The sequence below is a fragment of the Anopheles ziemanni genome, chromosome 2 (assembly GCF_943734765.1).
Source record: "Anopheles ziemanni chromosome 2, idAnoZiCoDA_A2_x.2, whole genome shotgun sequence".
Lineage (NCBI taxonomy): Eukaryota > Metazoa > Arthropoda > Insecta > Diptera > Culicidae > Anopheles > Anopheles ziemanni.
This window is the reverse complement of record NC_080705.1, coordinates 20,619,555-20,640,322: the sequence shown is the minus strand read 5'-3', so window position 1 is coordinate 20,640,322 and position 20,768 is coordinate 20,619,555. Positions and strand designations below refer to the sequence as shown.

Here is a 20,768-nt window from a genome sequence, read left to right as displayed (position 1 = left end):
TCTTGGCCACTCTATGCGAATCGCGTGCCCCCGTCGAACTAATTAGTCACGTTAATTGCTCACCTGTTCGGCCTGGTGTGTGTGTGTGTTTGTTGAGCAACTAATTAGCGTTTTGGTGCGATGGACTCCAGCCGAGACAGGAACAAATGGTAAATAAATATCTCACAAGTTTGCGGTAGCAGCAAAAGGAATTTACTCATCCAAAATATTTAGACTCAAAAATTATCTTCCATCAAACTGCAGAGGGGTGCAAAGCTTGAGTCAAGCAATTTCCCAACCTTGGAAAGCATTTTTGCATTCATGTGAAGGTTGAATTATGGGATGATCACGAAAATTGTTCCACGACTTGAGAGTTTGAAATAACAAACATAAAAAAAAAGATATTTTGTTTTGTTCGTACATGATTTTACTTCAACTTTAGACGAAAACAAACAAGTGCAAACAATACCGTTTGATAACAAATTCGAAAGCCGAAAAAAACACTTTGAAAAAAGTGAAGATAAAACAACAGCAAAAATTGTGCTTCAGCAAAAAAGTTCGTGTGATTTTTTAATTTCTAGATAAAATCATAATTTTTATCACTTACAAAAACATACTACCATTTTCAACAACATTAAATGGAGAAATCTACATATATGGGTAACAGTTATTATTATTATATAAAATTATCTTAGCAATACAAATAGCTGTATATTAATCTCAAACGTAGAGAGGTGAAACAGAAAGTATTAAAAAATTAAGAGTAGGGAACAACACAGTTTCAAAACCAACCAGGACGACTTTTCCGAAGCCTGAAAGTTACCCTTGGTGGTAGACCACCCCTTGGCAGACAAATTCCACCCCAATTAGCCCCTCAATTCACACTTCTTAGCGAGTGATAAGCGAATCGTGGACGACAACATCCCAAGACAAGACAAGACATAGCCCGGGAGGCACAAGATGTGTCAAAGGTTATCGGACCAAAAAGGATTTGTGCCTTCCGCTTGGTGTCCCATTTCTGCCAATGTTTTTTCCCGTTCATGCCATGCAAGTGTGTCACCGGTGATAGAACCGGAATCGGATTTTACCAATTGCGGTCCAGAAAGGAAAGGCTCTTGGTTGCTTGGAAGCAATAAATTAGAGTGATTGCTTCGTCCTTCTTCAACGGCTGATAGGGAAAGCCGAGCCGGGGGGTAATTTCCAGGAGGGGCAGCATAATACATGATCGAAGAATTTCATGATTGATGGTTGCTTATGCGGTAAAGAGCTAATTCCTCGAAGCATGGAAACGGGCGGTAGATTAGGAGATCAATCGGTCTCGAATGAGGTCAACTGGAGTTTTATGATTGTCTGATTAATGGTTGCTTCAGTTGCGTGTGCGTGTGTGGTTGAACTTCAATCGAACATTGTTTTGATACATTTTGAACGGCTTGGATTTGCTTCGGGTCAAATTGGAGGAGATTCAAAATATTTTTCCCAAAACAAGGAAAATTGCACGTTCAAAGAGAACGGTGCCGAATTCCTCGGCAAGTATGCTGACGACCGAAGCGGTAACCTTTGACCCGAACGGGCCAAGCATGTATTGGTGCCGCAGGATCCGCGGTTGCGAGCATTTTCCCAAAGAAGAGAGGAAGATGAGGCTCGTTCTCAGTGTATGGAAAATAGAGAAAAGCATTCAATGGAGTCACGTATGAAGGACCTGCAAGAGAGCCATTCGCCCGAAAGGACGATCAACGAACATCTGTTGTTAGTGTCGTACCACCACAACAATCGTACCGTTAAAAGGGCGAATCTAATCTCGAGACCACTTACCTTTTCTGATCCAGCTGGTTGCTTGCTAATCCTCTTCGCCAAAGAGATCGCCTCTTGAACGATGGAGTGTTCCACTTGACGAGGTGGGTGGGTAGCAAAAATATTCGCGAACTAAACTATTTTCGGTGCGCGGAAATGCTTTCGTTCACTCCATGCGCGCTAAAAATATCCAGACATCTGAAATCCGACAAGCACTTTTCCCAAGAGAGTAGGCGGCAGATTTTCCCGCTGCCCGCTTTCGCACCAACACGCACAATCCGCGAGCCACACCACGGAGTAGGATGGACACAAATTTTCACGTTTTCCCTTTTTCCCCCCCCGTGACACTCGCTTCACTCGCGCCGCATTCCACACACCGCCCCCGTCACCTTCGATGGATGCAGAGGCGGACCCACCCAGGATAATTTGTTGTTGTTGTTGTTTCGTTGGGGTTTTCTTCACGCTCCCACATTGGCAAACATCACTCACAAAATGCACAACACGGAGAAAATAAAATTCCAAACTTTTTACCAAATATCACGGAATTTAACCAAATGCACTGGATTCACACACCGCGGATGCTGAAAATAGGAAGTTATGATTAGATCTCTTGATATTCCAGTCTACTAAGATGTAGGATTGTTAGTTTTGCGATCATTTACAAAAGGATACTGATGGGTTTTCAAGGGATGTATTGGAGTGTTGGTGGAGAACAATCATGTTCTTCTAAAATTGGGCATGCCGTGTACAATATCTTCAGAAAGATGCACACGACCTCGCCCGAGCAGCACACCAACAATTATCACATACACAGGCGCAAAGAAGGCACCGCAATACATAATTTCCGAGAGAGGGATCGGTTTTCATTGAACTTTTCTCGGTGCAGTTGAAGTGAAACTCCGATGCTCGAAGCATCGACCAAAACACACCAGGATTCTTCCGTCACTGAAGAATCTTCAACATAAAATAACACACGCACGCTCGCGCACACACACATGCTCTCGAATGTCCCGGAATCACTCGAAATTCGTAAGCCGGAGAGGGAGAAAAAGTGAATACGAAAGATAGCTGGTTACCTAGGATTTATAAATTTACTTGTCAAAATCTACGAAGAAAATTTCAATCATTTGTATTAAAATGAGGAATAAGATGGAAACTGAAGCCGAATTTGACGAGATGCGGAGGTGAGTTTTCTCAAAATGCAATACTGGCAACGGATAATGCACGCTATATTTGGGAAAATGGAAAACTCGCTGAGACTCGCAATCGCCGAATTCTGGTGGTGGCGTTGTTGCAACGCTGAAATAAACACTAACGCCACAGCAAAGCGCATTTCCAACGAGAAACTACATTTTCTTCACTGCTCTGCACACACCTACCGCCGTTTCTGTGTCGAGTTTCGGGACGTCTTCGCCGTTCAGCTGAATTCCTAACGCCAACACAAAGTTTACAGTTTTCTGACCATTTCGAAAATATTTACACAACTTGCACCACGAACGACAAAAACCGGACTGACCTGCGAGTAAAGTAGCTTCTACCAGCTCTTGTCGAGAGAAGAGAGGACAATTTCCTCTCGCGCACTGTGTCGCGTGAGTGTACAGAAACAACGTTTCGCCCGAACCGGTTTACCGGTTCAGCGTTTAGAGGTCATTTGCTAGAACAAGACCCGGTGCGCAGAGGTCGTGAGCATATTTCGCCCGGATTTCTCAAAATTCGGGAGAGAATTCGCCGTTTCCCGGCAAAAACGAGCGGCGAAAAAAGTGAGCTAGTGGTGGGTCATGAAAACCCTGAACCTGTGAATAAAACAGCTCATATGGGCCAATTGAATATCTCAAATACGTTAGATATATTGTAATGGACGCAAAGCACCAGTTTACTTACCTGTCTAGCTTTAAATACATGATATCAGCCATGTCTGAGGCGCTATTTGTGAAAAATGTTATCAGAGCATCAAACATGTTCGTTCCGCGATAAAGTGTCCGCAGGGAAAGTGTGGAAAAACATCAAAAGGACTTGCTTCACTGTTTCAGTGACGCACGATGGATTCAATTTGAATGATAACGCTGTCATAATTGTTTTTGAAACATAATAAATGCTACTCTTCTTGGAACAAACTCGGGTAAATCTGTTAGTCTGCATGTTCCCAAAAAGGACTAGATTGTTCGTGTTGTTTGAATAAAATTATAAATTCGAATCAGATTTGATTTGTTTGGGACTTGATTTGATTCGATTCAGACTTGTTCCTATTCTTTTTGAATCGACTCACAATGATTTGAATCGAATTAGTCACTTAACGAGTCGATCTAGGGACAATGTAATTGATTTTAGTTTACTCAAATCGAACGCAAGGTAGAATGGATTATTGGACGTATTGAATAGATTGAGTTTTTTGCGCGATTTGTAAGTTAGGCTTTAGAAAAATTCTGTTCTATTTTTTACAAAGAAATACAGTAGAATGTCGATTATCCGAGTTGTTCTACCCAACCAAAACTCATTTAGCCGAGGTGGTTCTTTCTACTTCTTCTTCTTGGCGTAGTGACCTCTTGATCATGACTGCCCGTTAAGGATTTAGGAGACTTGTTTCCCTGTTGTACGTGGATAGTCAGTCCTTTCGTACAGGGGAGGGTCTGGTCCGGATATCTCTGTGCAACAAAGACTCTTCCGTTATTCTTAGTTTATGAAATTAGCGGATAGGGATAATGATCCTGATGGTCATGGGGACCATTCGCACAATCGATTTAGCTTTTGGATCAATTCAACCATTGACTGTCTAATTGTTACTTTAACAAATGATATACAAAATCGGTAAGTTTGGTCAATTTCATCAATATGATTGGGATTCGGATTCGAAGATCCGGATATTAGAATTGATTTGAATCGAAAGATTCGAATCCTAGTAGAGACTCAGTTTCCCCATCACTACTTCACAAAAAAAAACCTGTGTGGGAAAGAGATAGCAGCAACACTTCTGTCAAATCTCGAACTTTCCCGGTTGGCTGACCTCTTATTACAGTTTAAATGACCTTCATCATATTTTTGACGTTTATTCTCCATTTATTTGACACAGGTTGTACCGGTGTACCGGTTCGTTAAGATTACCGTTTATTCAAACTTCTGAATGGTGTCGTAATTATTAGTTTAAGGTTATGATTTATCACAAAAAACACTTGAAAATTATTCTTGTTTTACACTGAATGCCTTTTGTTAATGAACAAGTTTGTAAATCTCTAAATTCGAAGTGTAAACAGACAAGACCCTGGTCGACGTCATTTATGACGTGCAGTGAGAACACTAAAACCTGACGAAACGTTTGATTTTACCGTTTCAGGGCGAAATATAATTTGAAAACTTCCAATTATTATTATACGGAAATGTAACATGAAAAACAGATTACTTTATTATTATCGCATTTTAAGTTAGCGGTATCTTAAAACTTATGATGATGTTCGTCAACTAGCTTCATGAAGTGTTGAGAACCACTTGATCTGTACAATTCCATACATTTCTATGAAGAACAATTTCGTTGAAAAATGTAGAACTCAGGAAACCCGGAATTTTCCACATTGATCTGTTAAATGATATTATTTTCCTCTAGTTTAGAAAAAACTTACAAAACACATTCGAAAAATGCGGACGTCAAATTAAAAGTTACACTTGTACACATTACACAGTTACACATTAAAAAAAAGTTACACTTGTATCTGTTGTATTGCGTTTGATTAAAGAACGCAAAACATTGTCATTTTCCGTCGAAAATTGTAATACATTTGCACTTGTATTACACTGAAACCTGTGAATTTAATTTACAAGAATTGATTTTAAATTCTCATCAAAAAGAACGAAAAAACAAATCGACGATTTCGCCGCAACGAACGGCATCGACCGCACTCCTTTCCCGATTCGGGCAAAATTGAGAATGTAGTTGTGGAAACGCGAACCGTTTCCAACCGGTTTGCAGTTGGATTCGTGAGATGCCATATAAAAAGTCACCTTTCACGCACATTGTTGCACGTGCTTACAGTGTATACACCATCCGGACGACACGTCAATCGGTAACCGGTTCGTCAATCGGTTCAGATCGAGATGCTTCATTTTCAGTAGTTGACTTGAGCCGCCATTATGGCTTTCTGTAACCACGCTCCGGAGGCAAAGTTACAAATTCGTTTTCTCCTTCTTGTGACAGAGTGCGTGAACTGTTTCGCCACCGGCATGAACTAGGGCGTTGCGGGTTGTGTTTTCGGTCCCGTTGGACCGCCAGGCGGACCTTGGAAGTAGGAATTTTCGCGTGTTTTTCACTCCTTTTGCACGGGAGATTCTTCACTCACGCCCCGTCGGCCCGCCGTTCGTGTCGCCCTCCCTCCGCAGTTCGACGTCGTCATCGTCGCCATTGCAAACCGTTTTCGTCGTCGTCGACGTCGCCGTCGCTGCTGCCGTCGAACGTCGTCGTTATTATTGCCCGGGATTGCGCGCGCACGAGCGAGAGGGCAGCAGTATCGAAACACGCGCGTTCAGCATAGTGCCAAACGAGTGTGAAAGAAAAGGCTAGTAAAGGGAAAAAAGAGCGCTAGTGTGGTGCGCGAGTGCGAATGAGAGGGAGTGTGGTGGCCGTGTGCGTGAGCGGTGCAGCGTTAGTGTGGAAGTAAGGGTTGTGTGTGCAGTGGAGGCAAAGGGCGCCTCGAGTGTTTTTGTGCCCTCTCCGCCTGTCAGATCGTGCGAGGCGGTGGAGAGGCGAAGCGAAGCGCGTCGTGGTTTTCGCCGCCGTTTTTCCGCTGCCAGCAATTTTGTGAAGCAATAAGCGGCCCAGCAGCTTGTTTTTAGGCGTCGGGTGACACCGAAATAATTACCACCTTTATTTTTCGGAGCCGCCAAGGGCGCTGCATCGTGCTCAACAACATCCATCCTCCTGCCGTCGTGGGCCAAGCTGTTTCACCAGCAGCATCGCGTCCCATGCACGGGCGAGAAGTGCGCGCGCCAACCATCCTTCGCACGCACACATCCACGCTGTCATCCTCGCCGATCCTTCGAATGCTCGGGTGTGTGCGTGATTTTCTGTAGCCTTTTCCCTGGTCCGTCGCACGGATTGTCTTCCTTCTTCGGACGGACCACGCTGCGCCTCCTTGCCAAGGGGTGCTGGTGCCTGTGGGTCCGGGAAAACGGGAAGCGCAAGCACGGGGCGAAAGCGAGAAGGCAAGAAGCAGCGCGCCAACGCCGACGACAGGGAAGAAGAACCACGTCCACGAAGACGACAACGATCAGAACGACGACGACGACGGCGGCGGCGGTGGCGGGAGCTCATTCACCACGCAAAGCAGGCGAAGAAAAGCAAAGCAGGCCGAGGGAGCCGCCAAGAAGATCCTAGTAGCTTGGAAAGGGTGGCAGAATAGAAACGCACACGGGTGCGAAAGAACGAATGCGGGAAATCTCGCATGCTGCATGAAAAGGCGGAAAAAAGAGAGCCGACCAATAATAGGCCAAAAGGCAGCAATAACAGAAGCATAACAAAAAAAAAAACATAACGACTCATCTCAACCATCGCAAGGGGGAAACGGTCCGGTCGGCGGACGCGAACGAAAAGCACGGCTTTAGAAACAGCACACCGAAGCAAAGCACACTGTGGCAAAAAACAACCGCACCAGCCGGGAAACCGGGAAGGCTAAAAGCGAAACTTCAAAACAGAGCACAGAAGCACTGAGGACGAACCGCGCGGAGAATAATAAAATCGGCGTGCGAAGATGTCGAAGCTTTCGTTTCGGGCGAGAGCCCTTGATCCGTCGAAACCGGTACCGATCTATCTGGCGGAGGACCTGCCGGATCTGCCGGAGTACTCTGCTATCAACCGGGCGGTCCCACAGATGCCGAGCGGCATGGAAAAGGAGGAAGAATCGGTAAGCCTGTCGGTGAGCTGGTGGTGTTCGGGTCATGGGGCTGGTGGGTGGGACGTAAAGCACGTGTAACGAAGCGAAGGGAAAAGTGGGATGAGGGCAGCGTTTCAATCCCTCCCCCCTCACACATTTGTTTCAGAGTGGTTCTTCTTCTAGGGCGGTTTTGTGGTCGTTCGTAATTCTTCTCTTTCCGTCTTGGACGTGAGTTTGTTTTATTACCGTCCATGTAGTTTCTTCCATCCTCACCTTGTGTTTCGTTGGGAACGAACCTTCAGCAACTGTGGATGAAAATTCGTTGACGAATGCGAAATGTTTATATTGCCTGAAGAACCCGGGTGCGAACCTGAGATATTTTTAATTCCCGATGAAAACGTGCAACGAAAGTGTGTTCTTCCGGTCCACCGATCTTGCGAAAAACAACAAACACCGAGAGGGTGTGAAATGAGGAAAATTAAAAAAGGTACAACACGATATGTCAAAGTGCGGTGGAAAAAGGTAGGGAAAAAACATCCAAAAAAAAGCACAATAACAAACGTCAATTGATTGTTGCATCGTGCGCGGGTGAAGAGTGAGACGGAGCGACCGATGGTTCACCGAGCGCGCGAGCGGGATGTAGCGAGTGCAATGTGTTTTGTTGTCAAACAAACAAATTACAAAAAGTGATCGTTCATCGAGAGTAAAAGCACCACCCTCCGGCACCGCGCAAGGACCAGTGCACGTTTCCTTGGCGTTTTTTTCTGTTTCGTCGTATTTATGCGTGTGCGTATAGGTGTGTGGTTAAACGCTGACCCGCGGTAGCGACACTAATAAAATGCATAACAAAACGGTGGCCACCGGCAACGTTTTCTTGCGCCCCGCCGAAAGGTCACTGTGCCGGATGTGACTGACTAGCAACGAATGAGTAATTCAAAAGAGTCTATCGTCTCCGCGAACGCCGCGTGCTTTGTTTCATTTCCGCTTTTCCGCTCATATGAAAGTAAACCATTTCGTTAGACCGAGAATAAAAGAAAAGGGTGTGTAAGCATGTTTGTGTTTACAGCTTCGCGTGTGAGATGATGATCTTCGAGTGATGTTTGCGTTCCATGGTCCGTGAAGAAATCCATTCGCATCTTCTCGTTTGCTTCGTACTCCATTTAAAATTCTTAGCAAGGTGCAAATACACGATACATAAAAAGAAAATGCACCAAACTAATGTCAAAGTGCTTGAATCGACGTAACAAAAAAATAAATTGAAAAAAACAAGTGTTTTACTGCCTACTGCGATAGCGTGTTTGCGCACGTGTGCTGCTGCGAGATTATGTTTTTCCAATAGGCGACATCTGGGCGCGGTGAAAATGGCGCCAAAAATAAACACCACGTCCGATCGATGCTGTGGTGCTGTGTCAAGTTTTTTCCTCCCCGCAACGAAAAAAGAAAAAGAGGTTATCGTGTTCCCGATTTACTGTTCAATCGTTTGTTGGTCCTGCCAATTATCAGTGCACAAATTCGCGGTTCAAATAAGTCTGCATTGAATCATCATTATTAAAGCGCTGCCAGACAGCAGTGCCATCGGCCCCGATAATGTTATCAACATTGCCGTTCCGCGGCGTAAATGTGTGATGCAAACGAACAATAAATCCCTTCAAGTATGTGGGGGAGAATGTGGGAAAATGGAGATATGGACTATAGTAAGGCGGGATAAGCTGTTAATCCCCGTCAGCTGCCGATGGGCGCATGGTTTAATTCCATATTTCGTACAATATTTTCGCTAGATACGTACGAACGGCTTTGTAAGAAGCGGTAACGCTTCCCGAATGATTCTCAAACAAAATAAACTCCACCTACCAACCCTCCCGCGCCCCAGAATGAGTCTCGAACGACACTGCTCTCATCAGCGCAAAATCTGCGTTGCATGAGGGCCCCATGGACCGTGCGCTAATTGTTTTTCTATTTTACTATTTATTCTGCACTCCATGTCGTTCGCTCACCCGACGCCGACGATCGATGCACCCAAAATGCGCACGCCACATCTGGAACGCAGGAGCATCATCTGCAACGGGCAATATGCACCGGACTGATCATTCCCACGCCGGAGGTGTACGACTCGACGGATTCCGAGTTCTACGACAAGTACTACCCGCCCGACTACAAACTGCCCAAGCAGCTCATCCACATGCAGCGTGAGTAGCGTTTAATTTTAGTTCCAACCAGTTGCTAACCCCCGACGATCAAGTTGGAAGAACTTATGCGTTGTTTAATTTATGCCGAACCGGGGTGTCGTAGACCTCAATGCGTTCCTCTATTATTTAGATCTAAAAATATTTCATAAATAAGATGCGATTTCTTTTTCAATTGCAAAATTTAACGAAAGTTCGGATTAGATTTGATTTTCAATGTTTGATATTCGTTTTGAACTAGGGGGAATACAACCTTGTTGCAGAAACAATCTTGTTTTTTAATGTATCCTATTTTGAACGATAATTGTAGTCCGAACAATCGCATGTTAGTACTACTCGTTAAACCTAATTGCTTATTAGCGAGGTCCGCAACTTTGTGCCAATCCAATTTCTTGGTTTGCTAGCCGACGTCAAATTGGTGTTTTAGGGTTCAATTCGTGCTCTATAGCATATTTTGTTTTACGAGATGATTTGTTTGCAGCAAACGTGTTGTTCCATCAAAATTCAGAATAAAATGTTATTACCTGGAATGCTTTAAAGAACAAGGACTGCAAATCTTGATAATTCAGCTCAAAGAACGTGTTCTAAAGAGCCTAGTTTAAAAACTAGATCAAATGCCATGCCAATATTTTGTACTAGAAATATTGCATATCGAATTAAAATTACGTACGTAATTACGTTTTCGCTTTAAAATAACTTTAACAAAACTAATGGCAAATGGTAATTACTTAGTAGATGGTTGTGTTAATTTATTCTGCGTACATATCAAATTGGGAAATATTTTGTACAATGTTGTACAGGATCACAGTTACACTTAATGAGGTGATATAGTAAAATCGTTCTAACCATTGAATATGATTTTCAATAGAGTAATGAACAGAAAGTTGATTAATAAAGCGACTTTCATCGAATCCAGACGTGTGTTTTTCCCCAATCGATATAATGTTAGGGATTAGATCAATGCTGTTTGATTATGCGTACTTTATCGAATAGCACGGAAACCCGGTTAAACAGCGCTGCTATGCGATCGTTTTAAGTCTTGCCTATTTAAAAATATGTTTATGTTTATGTTTATGTTTTAGCGCTCAACCTCGAGCAGGACATACCGGACTACGATATGGACAGCTCGGATGAGGTGTGGGTCACGTCGCACGGGAAGAAGCTCGACCTCGATCCGCTCAAGTTCGAGATCATGATGGACCGGCTGGAGAAGAGCTCCGGCCAGACGGTGGTCACATTGAACGAAGCCAAAGCCCTGCTAAAACAAGACGACGAAGTGAGCATAGCCGTGTACGACTATTGGCTCAACAAGCGGCTAAAAACGGTAAGCCGCATGCGCAAAAACACAAAAGCATCAGCCTAAGCGTAAGTGTTAATCGGAAACGTTTTTCCATTTCCAGCAACACCCCCTGATACTGTACGTGAAGACGGAAAATCGTGGCAACATGACACCGAACAATCCGTACCTGGCATTCCGGCGGCGCACGGAAAAGATGCAGACGAGAAAGAACCGCAAAAATGACGAGTCGTCGTACGAGAAAATGTTGAAGTTGAGGTACTGAACGCGACCAAAACGGCGCATGGTGTCGCTGCCCCAAAAACGGAATTGGATTCATACGGGACCGCATTGGTTCCCTCCTTGTTGTTGCTTGTTGCACTTTTTAGGCGGGATCTGTCGCGCGCGGTGACCCTCCTGGACATGATCAGGCGGCGGGAGAAGCTGAAGCGGGAGCAGCTGCACCTGAGCATCGAAATCTACGAGAAGCGCTACCAGGCGCAGGATTTCCATGGCCATCTGCTGTCCGAGTACACGTCGAACGCTACGCGAGCGACGAGGTATGGCTGAAGGGAATCAGAAATACTAGCTTTGTGCTCCTCCCGTCGATTATTAACCAAATTTTTCCCCAATCCTCTTGTCCCGTTGCGTTTTCCGGCATTTCTGCAGACCGGCATTCGCTCCGATCTACTCCAACCAGTTCCCATCGTTGGCGGGCGGCCAAGGGGCTAATGCGGTGGCCGGCAGTGCCGGTACCGGTGCGGCCCCGTACCTGGCCGGCAGCACGTCGACGACACCGTACGCTGGTCAGGCCGGTAGCAACAAGCGGGACAACGAGAGCCTGAGCAGTCGGAAGGAAAAACGACCGTACAAGAAGCGGAAGCAAAAAATCCAAAAAGATCGAAGCTCGTCGGGTGGTGCTGGAGGGGGCAGTGTGGGATCCGGTACCGTCGGTTCTGGGAGTCGCGGCGATGCGGGCAGCGGCGTAGCCGGTGTAGGGAGTAGCGGTGGGATGGGCGTGGGAAGCGGTCCTAGTGGTGGGCATCATTCATCGGCACATCCCCACCACCATCACCATCATTCGCATCACCATCATCCGGCCGGTGGAACGATGGCGGGGGTTGTCGGTGGCCGAGGCGATATTGGCGCGGTGCCCAGCGGGCACGGAACCGGTAGGCAGCACTACTCGGCGCCATCCGTCGTTCGACTATCGTGGACTAAACACATTCACCATTCTAGATCACCACGCACACGGAGACCATGCCGTTTCGTCCGACGACGAGGAGTTGGCTAACCTGCAGGGCAATTCACCGGAGGAGGAATACGCTTATGCATTCCGGCGGAGTAAACACAGTCAATACCACAGGGTAAATTCGATAAACTCGAACGGGTGATGCCTTTCCTTACTCACCTTACTTCTTATCTATTTAGCCTCGCGCGGATGGTTACGGAAATTGGCCATGGACGGCCAAGGAGGAAAATGGCTCGGCAGACCCACGGTTTCGGTTTACGTTAACTTCGCTACGGTATCCAAGGTATGACCACTACGATGAGGGGATAATCTTGCGTACAGTGTAGATCATGAGTACAGTTAAATGCAAAATATTCAAGGCACTTTTTTTTAAGTTTTTTTTAACAAAGCAATTCTAATTTATTTAGTTGAAGTGTAAGTTTATGAAAACCCATTTCTACTAGGATGGTAGGGGTAAAATGGATCCAATGATAGCATCCAGATAAGATAGATAGATAACTTCCTTAATTCTAGTCCTGAAATATTTTTTTTTATAACAAAGATGTAGAAAAAAGCAAGGCTTGCTAGGGCAAGTTTATTATGCCGTAGATCTTTTTTGGTATGTTGACAATAATGTCTTCATCTTTTAACAACTCCAGATAAAATTTTATTCATTCTAATCGTGAGTTCTCTAAGGTTTTCTACTAGCTAAAAGAGAATGAAAAGAAAATTGATTAAAAACGATGAAGTTTTTGTTCCTGAATAACACATTGTGCATTTAAAAGTCTGGGCCATTTAACCATGTGGGCAGATAAAATGTGATTATGTTTAAGCTTTCATCATTATTGAAATAACATTTCTCTTCTGACTGTCCCGTGTTTTAGATCTCGCTGTATTGGATTCGCTAGGAGACGACTTGGCCGAGGTGGGCGGGTGATAATCGATCGAGTAGCGACCGATTTCGATGACCTGTGGTCCCGGTTAGACTACACGATCGTCGAAAGCGAAACGATCGCATCGTTCGCGTCAACCGAGCTGGAACAGTCCAAGGAGCAGGAGAACGATACCGGAGCTGATGAACCGGTGGTCGTTAGCTTGCGCCGACCCACCGAGCGAACGACCAGCGTCAGTAGCACCTGCAGCAATTCCAGCAACACAGGCGTCGTCGTGACGTCCCTCAAGCCACCTCCCCGGTTACCGGCGGCTTCCTCGGGCCACTCGCAGCAATCGGTAGTGAACGGTGCCGACGGGTTGTTGCTCCCACCGCCACCACCACAACCACCACCACCACTGGACGCATTGGAGGGGCACGGAACGCCCGCCGATCGAACCGGTGGTTACCTTTCCTCCTCTTCCACCCTCCGACGAAAGCTCGTACTGAAGCAGGAGCTCGCGACACTAACCGAGTACGACTCGGATAGTGGCGAACATCAGTTCCTGGCCAGTATCGGGTTGATGAACAACAGCAAGGCGGAAAAGGAGTCGATCGGGTTGCTTGCCAGCACCAAGCGGCGGCTGCGTTTCGACAGTGCGGGCAACGAGGATGAGGAAGAGCAGCAGCAGGAGGAGGGCGTAGGGGTGAAGATGGAAGTCAGTGGTGATGGAAATTACGAAAGGACATTTTCTCCCGCAGCGGCAGCAGGAAGTGGTGGTGTGAATAACTCAGATATAAATGTGATAAAATGTGAGGATGGCACGACGGTGGAGATGGGTCCTGGCGTGGCCGCAGTGAAACAGGAGAAGCGCGAGCAGGAGGAGGAAGAAGAAGAAGAGGTGCAGGGTGAGAAGAGCTCGGGCGAGCCGGGGGTGGTGTTGGTGAACACCGGCGAAGACTTTGAGCAGCTGATCGACAGTGTAAATAGTCGTAACGTTAGTAGTAATACCCGGACTCGCAGAGGAGGAGTAGCCGTAAGCAGCAATAGTATTAGTTCCGAGGGCGGGGCATCGCTGAGGATAGGCGAGGAAGTGGCAGGCACGGAACTGGAGCAGCAGTTGCAGGCGGCTGGCGGAGGTTCCCCTTCGCGGCTGCACGACGCCACCCGGGAAGATATCGACGCGGTCTACAAGGACCTGCTGAACGATATCCAATCGAACTGGCTGCACTTTCGCCCGAAAACGCCGGAACCGAGCCCGGACGATCTACTTACGCTCGAAGGTGAGGACGACGGCGAGCTGCTGGAGAACTGTCTCGGTTTGACCGATCGCCATCGAATCACGCTGGAGCTGCAGGCCCTCGAGGAGGGTCTGCCGGCGTCGGTGTTCACGCGCGGTCGCACGATCGGTTCCACTTTCCGTACCACCCCGTTCGCGCTGGACAATCTCATCGAACCGCATCCCCTGTCTGTGACGCACGAAGCAACGCCACGGAAGGCGAACGAAGGCGGGGATGATACAACCTCCTTGTCGCCGACGGTCGCGCCGTTGGTGGACGTGAAACTGGAGAGGTCCGGCTCGGAGAACAATCTCAGCGGTGGCGCAGCGGGGGCCGAGAACAACAGCCTCGAAACGTCCGATCTCAACCTGAGCCTGAACGAATCGAACGAGGACAATGAGAAGATGCTGGACAACATTCTGCAGGAGTGCGCCATCGACGATCCAAAGGCGAGCAACTTCTGGAACGGCATCCTGGATGATGGTATCCTGAGCAGTCTTGACGACGGAGAAAAGGGCGCGTCGGATACCGAGGGGGATAATGTGATGGACGCGGACACGCTGGACGGCACGTCAACCGAGCAGCCAGTGCGACGACCTTCGCTGTTGAGTTTAGCCGCAACTAAAATCGGATACCACTCGGAGTTGGTGGGATACGGGGGCGGTGGCGGCGGCGGTGGCCGTGTCGGTCGTCGTCCTTCGCCATCGACAATCGATCGGAAGAACAACGGTGTAACGGTGGGAAGCAAACGGAGGAAATTGTTAAAACGCTGCAGTTATCTCGTCGGAAGTAGCTACTTTTCGGTGAAACCACTGCCGAAGGAGGAAATTTTCCAACCACTGCTGGACGCCGATGGGCAACCGATCATTTGTATGCCGGACGCCGAGCTGGAACTCACCGGTGATGGTGCGGTGGAGCAGATGGTGCAGCTTGGAGGGGAGGAAGGATTGGATCTTCCGATGGAGGAATCGGCTCCGATTCACGTTGGTGTGGAAGCGATGGAGATCAAGATGGAAGAGGATGCGGCGGCTTGTCTGGGTTTGGAAGCGGCCACCAACGTTGGTTACGACCAGCAGACTCCAACGACTGTCCCGACGACAACGTTGGGGGAAGCAACCGGAATCAAAATAGAGCCTCCGGATGAACTGTTCACTCCCTCTTCGTCGTTGGCGTTGGCTTCGGCTTCGGATTTGGGAGGAACGAGCGAAGCGACATCCGCGGCTACCATCGTTGTGCCAACGCCGCAGCAACAAACCCACCATCAACAGTCGGAGATGCCGATAACGGTGCAATACCTTCGACATACCGGCCCCGGTACTACCACCATGGCCACCATCAAGCTGGAACCGATCAATCACCTAACGCATTCGTCCGTCTCCGATGGGGGAGGTGGTGCGGGAAGGGCCGGGTCAACGCTTATCCCCGCGACGATCGTTGTTTCGCAACCTTCGGGCGGAAGTGGCAGCTCGAGCGTGTTCCCCGTTTCGGTGGCGAACAGTGGTGGTGTTCCGACGATGGTGGCCGTTTCGTTGCAGCAAGCGGTCAACAGTGGGTTGCATCAGCTTATGCACACCTCTTCGGCACCATCCTCGCAGACGCAGACCACCATGCTGGTCATGCAATCGATCGCACCGAACAGCATCGTCACCAACAGCACGGTCCAATCGTCTCCGACCGCGGTGTCCGCCAGTGGCAACCCAACCTCAGCATTCGATCGCTCAGCAACCATCGCTGGTTCGATCTTAGTGCAGGCTTCGTCCGCCTCCTCGTCCTCGCCATCGATCATTCCCGTCTCCTCGTCCACCATGACGGTCGTGTCCGCCTCTTCCTCGCCGGCGCTACTGACGTCCTCTACGCCGATCGTCGTCACAGTTCCGGCCGCTTCGTCCGCCGCACTTCAGTCCATCGGTAACGTCAACAATAATGGCGGCTCAGCCGTCGTGATGCCGACGAGCAGCGGAACGAACACCGTCGTGTCCATCACGACCCCGATCGTCGTCTCCACCGCACAGTCGCAGCACGCGCATCAGCAAAATCAGTTGCAGGGTGGCGGCACCAACAGTACGGGACTGGCGGCCGGCAACAGCTACATCGTGCAGCACAACAACACACCGATCGTCCTGTCGCACCAGCAGATGCAGCAGCTTGCCAGCGGCGGTGGAGGGAATATTGTGACCGTTGGAGGCCAGCAGGTCGTTACGACCAAGCAGCATCACGGGGAAACGTACGTGTTGGCGCAGACACCGCTGAAGAAGCAGATCAACGGCCCGACCGATGGTAGCAAAAACGCGACCGCAGGTAAGCAGGCGATTTCGTTGTGGTGAAATATTTCATACCATCGATGAAACATTTCAAACCCTCGGTAGTTCCTTTCGATGTGAAGTAGAATTTTGATGATTTTACGTAGCTTTTTGAATCTTGATGAGGTATTAAAGTTAAATTGTGTCACAACCGAATCAGTATTACGTTCGAGCATTACCTTTTAGTTTATAATTACACTATTTTCGTATACTTAACATCAAATTTTTCATTCGTGATTATTGCTTCGATGCGATTTTTAGGCAAGCAATTAATCAAACCTTTGTTCAAGAGTTAAAAGTTACGAAGGAGTGTTAAACAAATGAAAAGAACTGTGATTTGTTTACATTCTTTGAAAGTAAATTATAACGTTTGCATTAAAAAAATTGCCAAACTTTCAAAGCCGATAGGAAAACAAACTGCGGAAGATGATTGAGTGAAGTATGTTTTCTTCTAAAGTTAGATCAGTTTGATCATAAAAAAACCGACGGCTTATCAGGCGCCCATTCGGCAGTTGCCCGGAACTTTATCCATTACTTAGAAAATAGAATCTCTTCCCTTTCATAATTTTTGCCGATCTTAATTCATTTTTTTTATTTAATTTTTATTTCAGTCACTGCGCAAGCTCTGAACAACCAGAAGCTTCAAGCACTTTTCAGCCAAAAGCTGGGTAATAACAAGACGCCCGAATACAATCGCAAGCAAATAGAGGCGATCCGGAAGCTTATTGCCTCCCCGAAGATGATTGTCAAATCGACCAACAGCAACCAGCAGAACCAACAGCAGCACCTTCAGCAGACGCTCCACGGTGTCTCGGCTGCCAGTGGAACCGGTCTGGGCGGGCATCAGCAGCAATCGAATTCGCAGCACGCGCAACAGCAGCAGCAGCAGTACAACCTGATTCACCAGAATTCGCTCAACTCTCCGATCACGATCGTATCGGCGCAAAACCCGGGTCAACCGACGCAGAACAAAATCATTCTAACGTCCTCCCCGCAGCTGCTACAGCAAGCCGGTGGAGCAACGGCGGGTCAGCTGATTGCAGCCACCTCTTCGCACGGCAAGATACAGCTGACGACCGTGCAGCACCAAGGGCAACCAGGAGTGGCGGGTACGACCGGTGGACAGATTGTGACGCTCGATCAGGCCGGTTTGCAGGCAGCAGCAGCCGCCGCCGGGCAGCAGCAGCAGGTGAAGCTGGAAAAGAACCGTATTGTGTACGCCAACATCAAGAACAGCCGTGGTCAGTTTCTGGCCCAAATAAACCCGAAGTTGGTGAACATCATACAGCCGATTCAACAGCAGAAGCTCGTCAACAGTGTCACGATGCAGCAGCAACAGCAGCAGCAACAGCAGCAGCAACAGCAGCAGCAACAACAGCAGCAACAACAGCAGCAACAACAGCAGCAGCAACAACAGCAGCAGCAACAGCAACAGCAACAGCAGCAACAGCATCTTCACAACCAGGCCGGCCATGGAACGACGACGATCATCAACAGCAAAGGGCAGACGGTGCAGCGGATTCCCACGGTTAGCATTCGCACGCAGCAGCAGCAACAGCAGCAGCAGCAGCAGCAACACCTGCAGCAGCAGCAGTCCACCGGCCACGTCGACATGGTTGTGGTGAACAATGCGAACAACATCAAGTTTATCCAGGCGGCGGCCACGGCGGCTACGAACGCGGCTGCTGCTGCAGCAGCGGCGGCAGCGGTAGCAAGTGGGGGGAACGTGGTTAACAACGTCACCGGTTCGTCGACTAGCCGGGTCAGTCAGACGACGACGATGAGCACTTCTGCCGGTGGTACGGTGGTGTCCGTAGGTAACTCCGGAGCTGGTGTCAGTGGTGGTGGAAGTAACAACAGCGACGTGGTGGGAAACAGCAACTGCAGCAGCATTAACAACAGCTCCTCCGTAACACCCACATCCGGCACCGCGCTGGTCAATAGCGTTTCGGGAATGGCAAACAACAGCAGCGCTTCCACGACCGGTGCAACGCAGGTAACGGCGGGAAAAGCGGTCGTGAGCACTGGCACCGTTGGTGCAAGTAACTCCGCGGTGGTTGTTGCTGTCGGTAGCGCGGCCAGTGGTGGCAACAGCAATGCTGGTGGCACTAGTGGCGGAGCAGCAGGTGGTGGTGGTAGTGGTGGCGCCGGTGCCATCGGTGGCAACGGTAGTAGTTCGAATCCTCCAGCCAGTATAAACATTACCAATAGGTGAGAATCGAAGACCCAGCTCAGTAGGTAACTGTTACTGTATTTTAACTTATTACTAATTAACATTAACATTTAGGCATTGTAGAAGAAAAGCAAAGAAAAGAAGAAAATCCGTACTAGCAGCATCTTTGGACGGTAAATGGAAGAGCGCTCGGTACTGTCTGAGGAGCAGAAACAATTAAGACAACTTCAATAATGAAAATCAGACATTCGAATGAGACCAACTTCCCATGTGAAAGAATGACGCAATGGCAACGATTCGGAAAGAGAAAACAAGCGCCGGGCGGGGGTCGAGATGCGAGAAAAGTCAACCAATAGTTCACGCTCGGCCCGATCCATCCCGGAGCTTGATTTCCGAGTGTCTTGCCGCAGCGTTTCGACAGATGGATCTCGTATAAACTTGGTTGGAAAGCAGACGGAATTCTTTAACGCTCTATACACGATTCCCTGTTGAAATCTATAGAAAAAAAGAAACATTAAAATCGATCCAGATCTCTGTTATTAAATAATAGAGATTGAAAACACGACTCTTTCATTCCCTCGGATTTATTTATATCGGACAATTGGTGTTACATTACAGATTGGAATAAACGTTTGGGAGGGGGGAACGCAGGTTTTCCAGACCCGACGAAAGGAGACAAATTTTTATAGAAAAACTTAACGTTTCAACTATTACTGAATTAATTACAGGGAGCGATACAAAAAGGGAGTTTTGAGTAGACTTTCTCATTTTATGTGTTTTATTCTTTCGGTAACTCCAACAAAGAGAGTTCGGCGTATTTTCTTTTTATATTTTATTGAATTTTTTTACTGTGATCTATTTAAATTCTTTTGTCAGCTTCGTGGAGTAAATGGTACATGGTCTACGTGCCAAAGAATAACGGATTGAGTCCTCGGAGTTTGTGGCGAGAGACGAGGAAGGGAGCTGATAAGAATAAAAATCGAAGAGTTTGGACCGCGAGCAGGTTATGGATGGCGACCAAGTCCACTCAGCGATTAAAAACAAAATCCTTCTTTTCAAACTCATATGGAATCGTTTCGGAGGAAAAATCCCAAATTATCAAACTAATGCTCTACGATTTATATTTCCCTCTCTTCCGCCCTACGACTTCCTTCGTGTGCCATGCAAATGAAATATCGCATTATATTCTTTCGCGCGGGAAGATTGGTCGATGGGTATATGACTCTGAAAATTCGGGCTTTAATAGGATTGTTTCGTTGTATGCAATAGTAAAATAATATTCAAAATCGAAAAAAAGGCAGAAAAATACTTCATAGTTACATCGTCCATTGGTAATGGCTAGTGTGAAAATAGTAAAACCAGCGAACCCGACCTGCGGCGTGTGCAGTAAACGACAACTTCTGTCGGCTTGAAATCAATCCAACGAATCGAATGTCGGGAAAAGCGGAAACATACATCATTAAAAGAAAAACCAACAAAAAAAAGTATAGCAACGACTATTATAATAATAGAACTAAATGTTAAATGAAGAAAGTGTGCTGCTTTCTTCGATTTCGTTCACGTACGTTCAGTTTTGATTCTTTTAATTTTCTAAAAGAATGCTCTGCTGCAATCGTACCGTCGTGTACTAACAACATACATCCCCCGCACTCGTCGGACCGTAAGTAATAAGTCGAGCGTGTGTCGGCGACACTTCAATCCCTTTTTCGACGGGTTCTCGCGTTGGGGGAAACATAAATCGAGAATGTTAGTAGTAAGCGCAAAAAAAAGAAAAAAATACTAATGCCCCCGTAGACATGTTCGTAGCGGTAGCAAAAAAACGAGACAC

The 20,768-nt window shown here is 47.4% G+C and overlaps 1 protein-coding gene across 1 annotated transcript; it reads left to right on the top strand.

Annotated features, from left to right (window-relative positions):
• Nucleotides 1–5,916: 5,916 nt before the first annotated feature.
• Nucleotides 5,917–19,260, top strand: LOC131293151 (uncharacterized). The gene is made up of 11 exons (XM_058321228.1): nt 5,917–7,655; nt 9,673–9,811; nt 10,891–11,132; nt 11,209–11,363; nt 11,474–11,644; nt 11,754–12,256; nt 12,324–12,451; nt 12,516–12,619; nt 13,200–16,765; nt 17,379–18,142; nt 18,221–19,260. Exons 1-11 carry the CDS (start codon nt 7,503–7,505, stop codon nt 18,980–18,982), a joined length of 6,687 nt encoding a protein of 2,228 aa, XP_058177211.1. The 5' UTR covers nt 5,917–7,502; the 3' UTR covers nt 18,983–19,260.
• The last annotated feature ends 1,508 nt before the right edge of the window (nt 19,261–20,768 follow it).

Coding starts and splice junctions, on each gene's coding strand:
- LOC131293151 (XM_058321228.1), top strand. CDS start 7,503: ATGTCGAAGCTTTCGTTTCGGGCGAGAGCCCTTGATCCGTCGAAACCG. Junction 12,620..13,199: donor ACTTCGCTACGGTATCCAAG/GTATGACCACTA, acceptor CCCGTGTTTTAG/ATCTCGCTGTATTGGATTCG. Junction 16,766..17,378: donor TAGCAAAAACGCGACCGCAG/GTAAGCAGGCGA, acceptor TTTTTATTTCAG/TCACTGCGCAAGCTCTGAAC.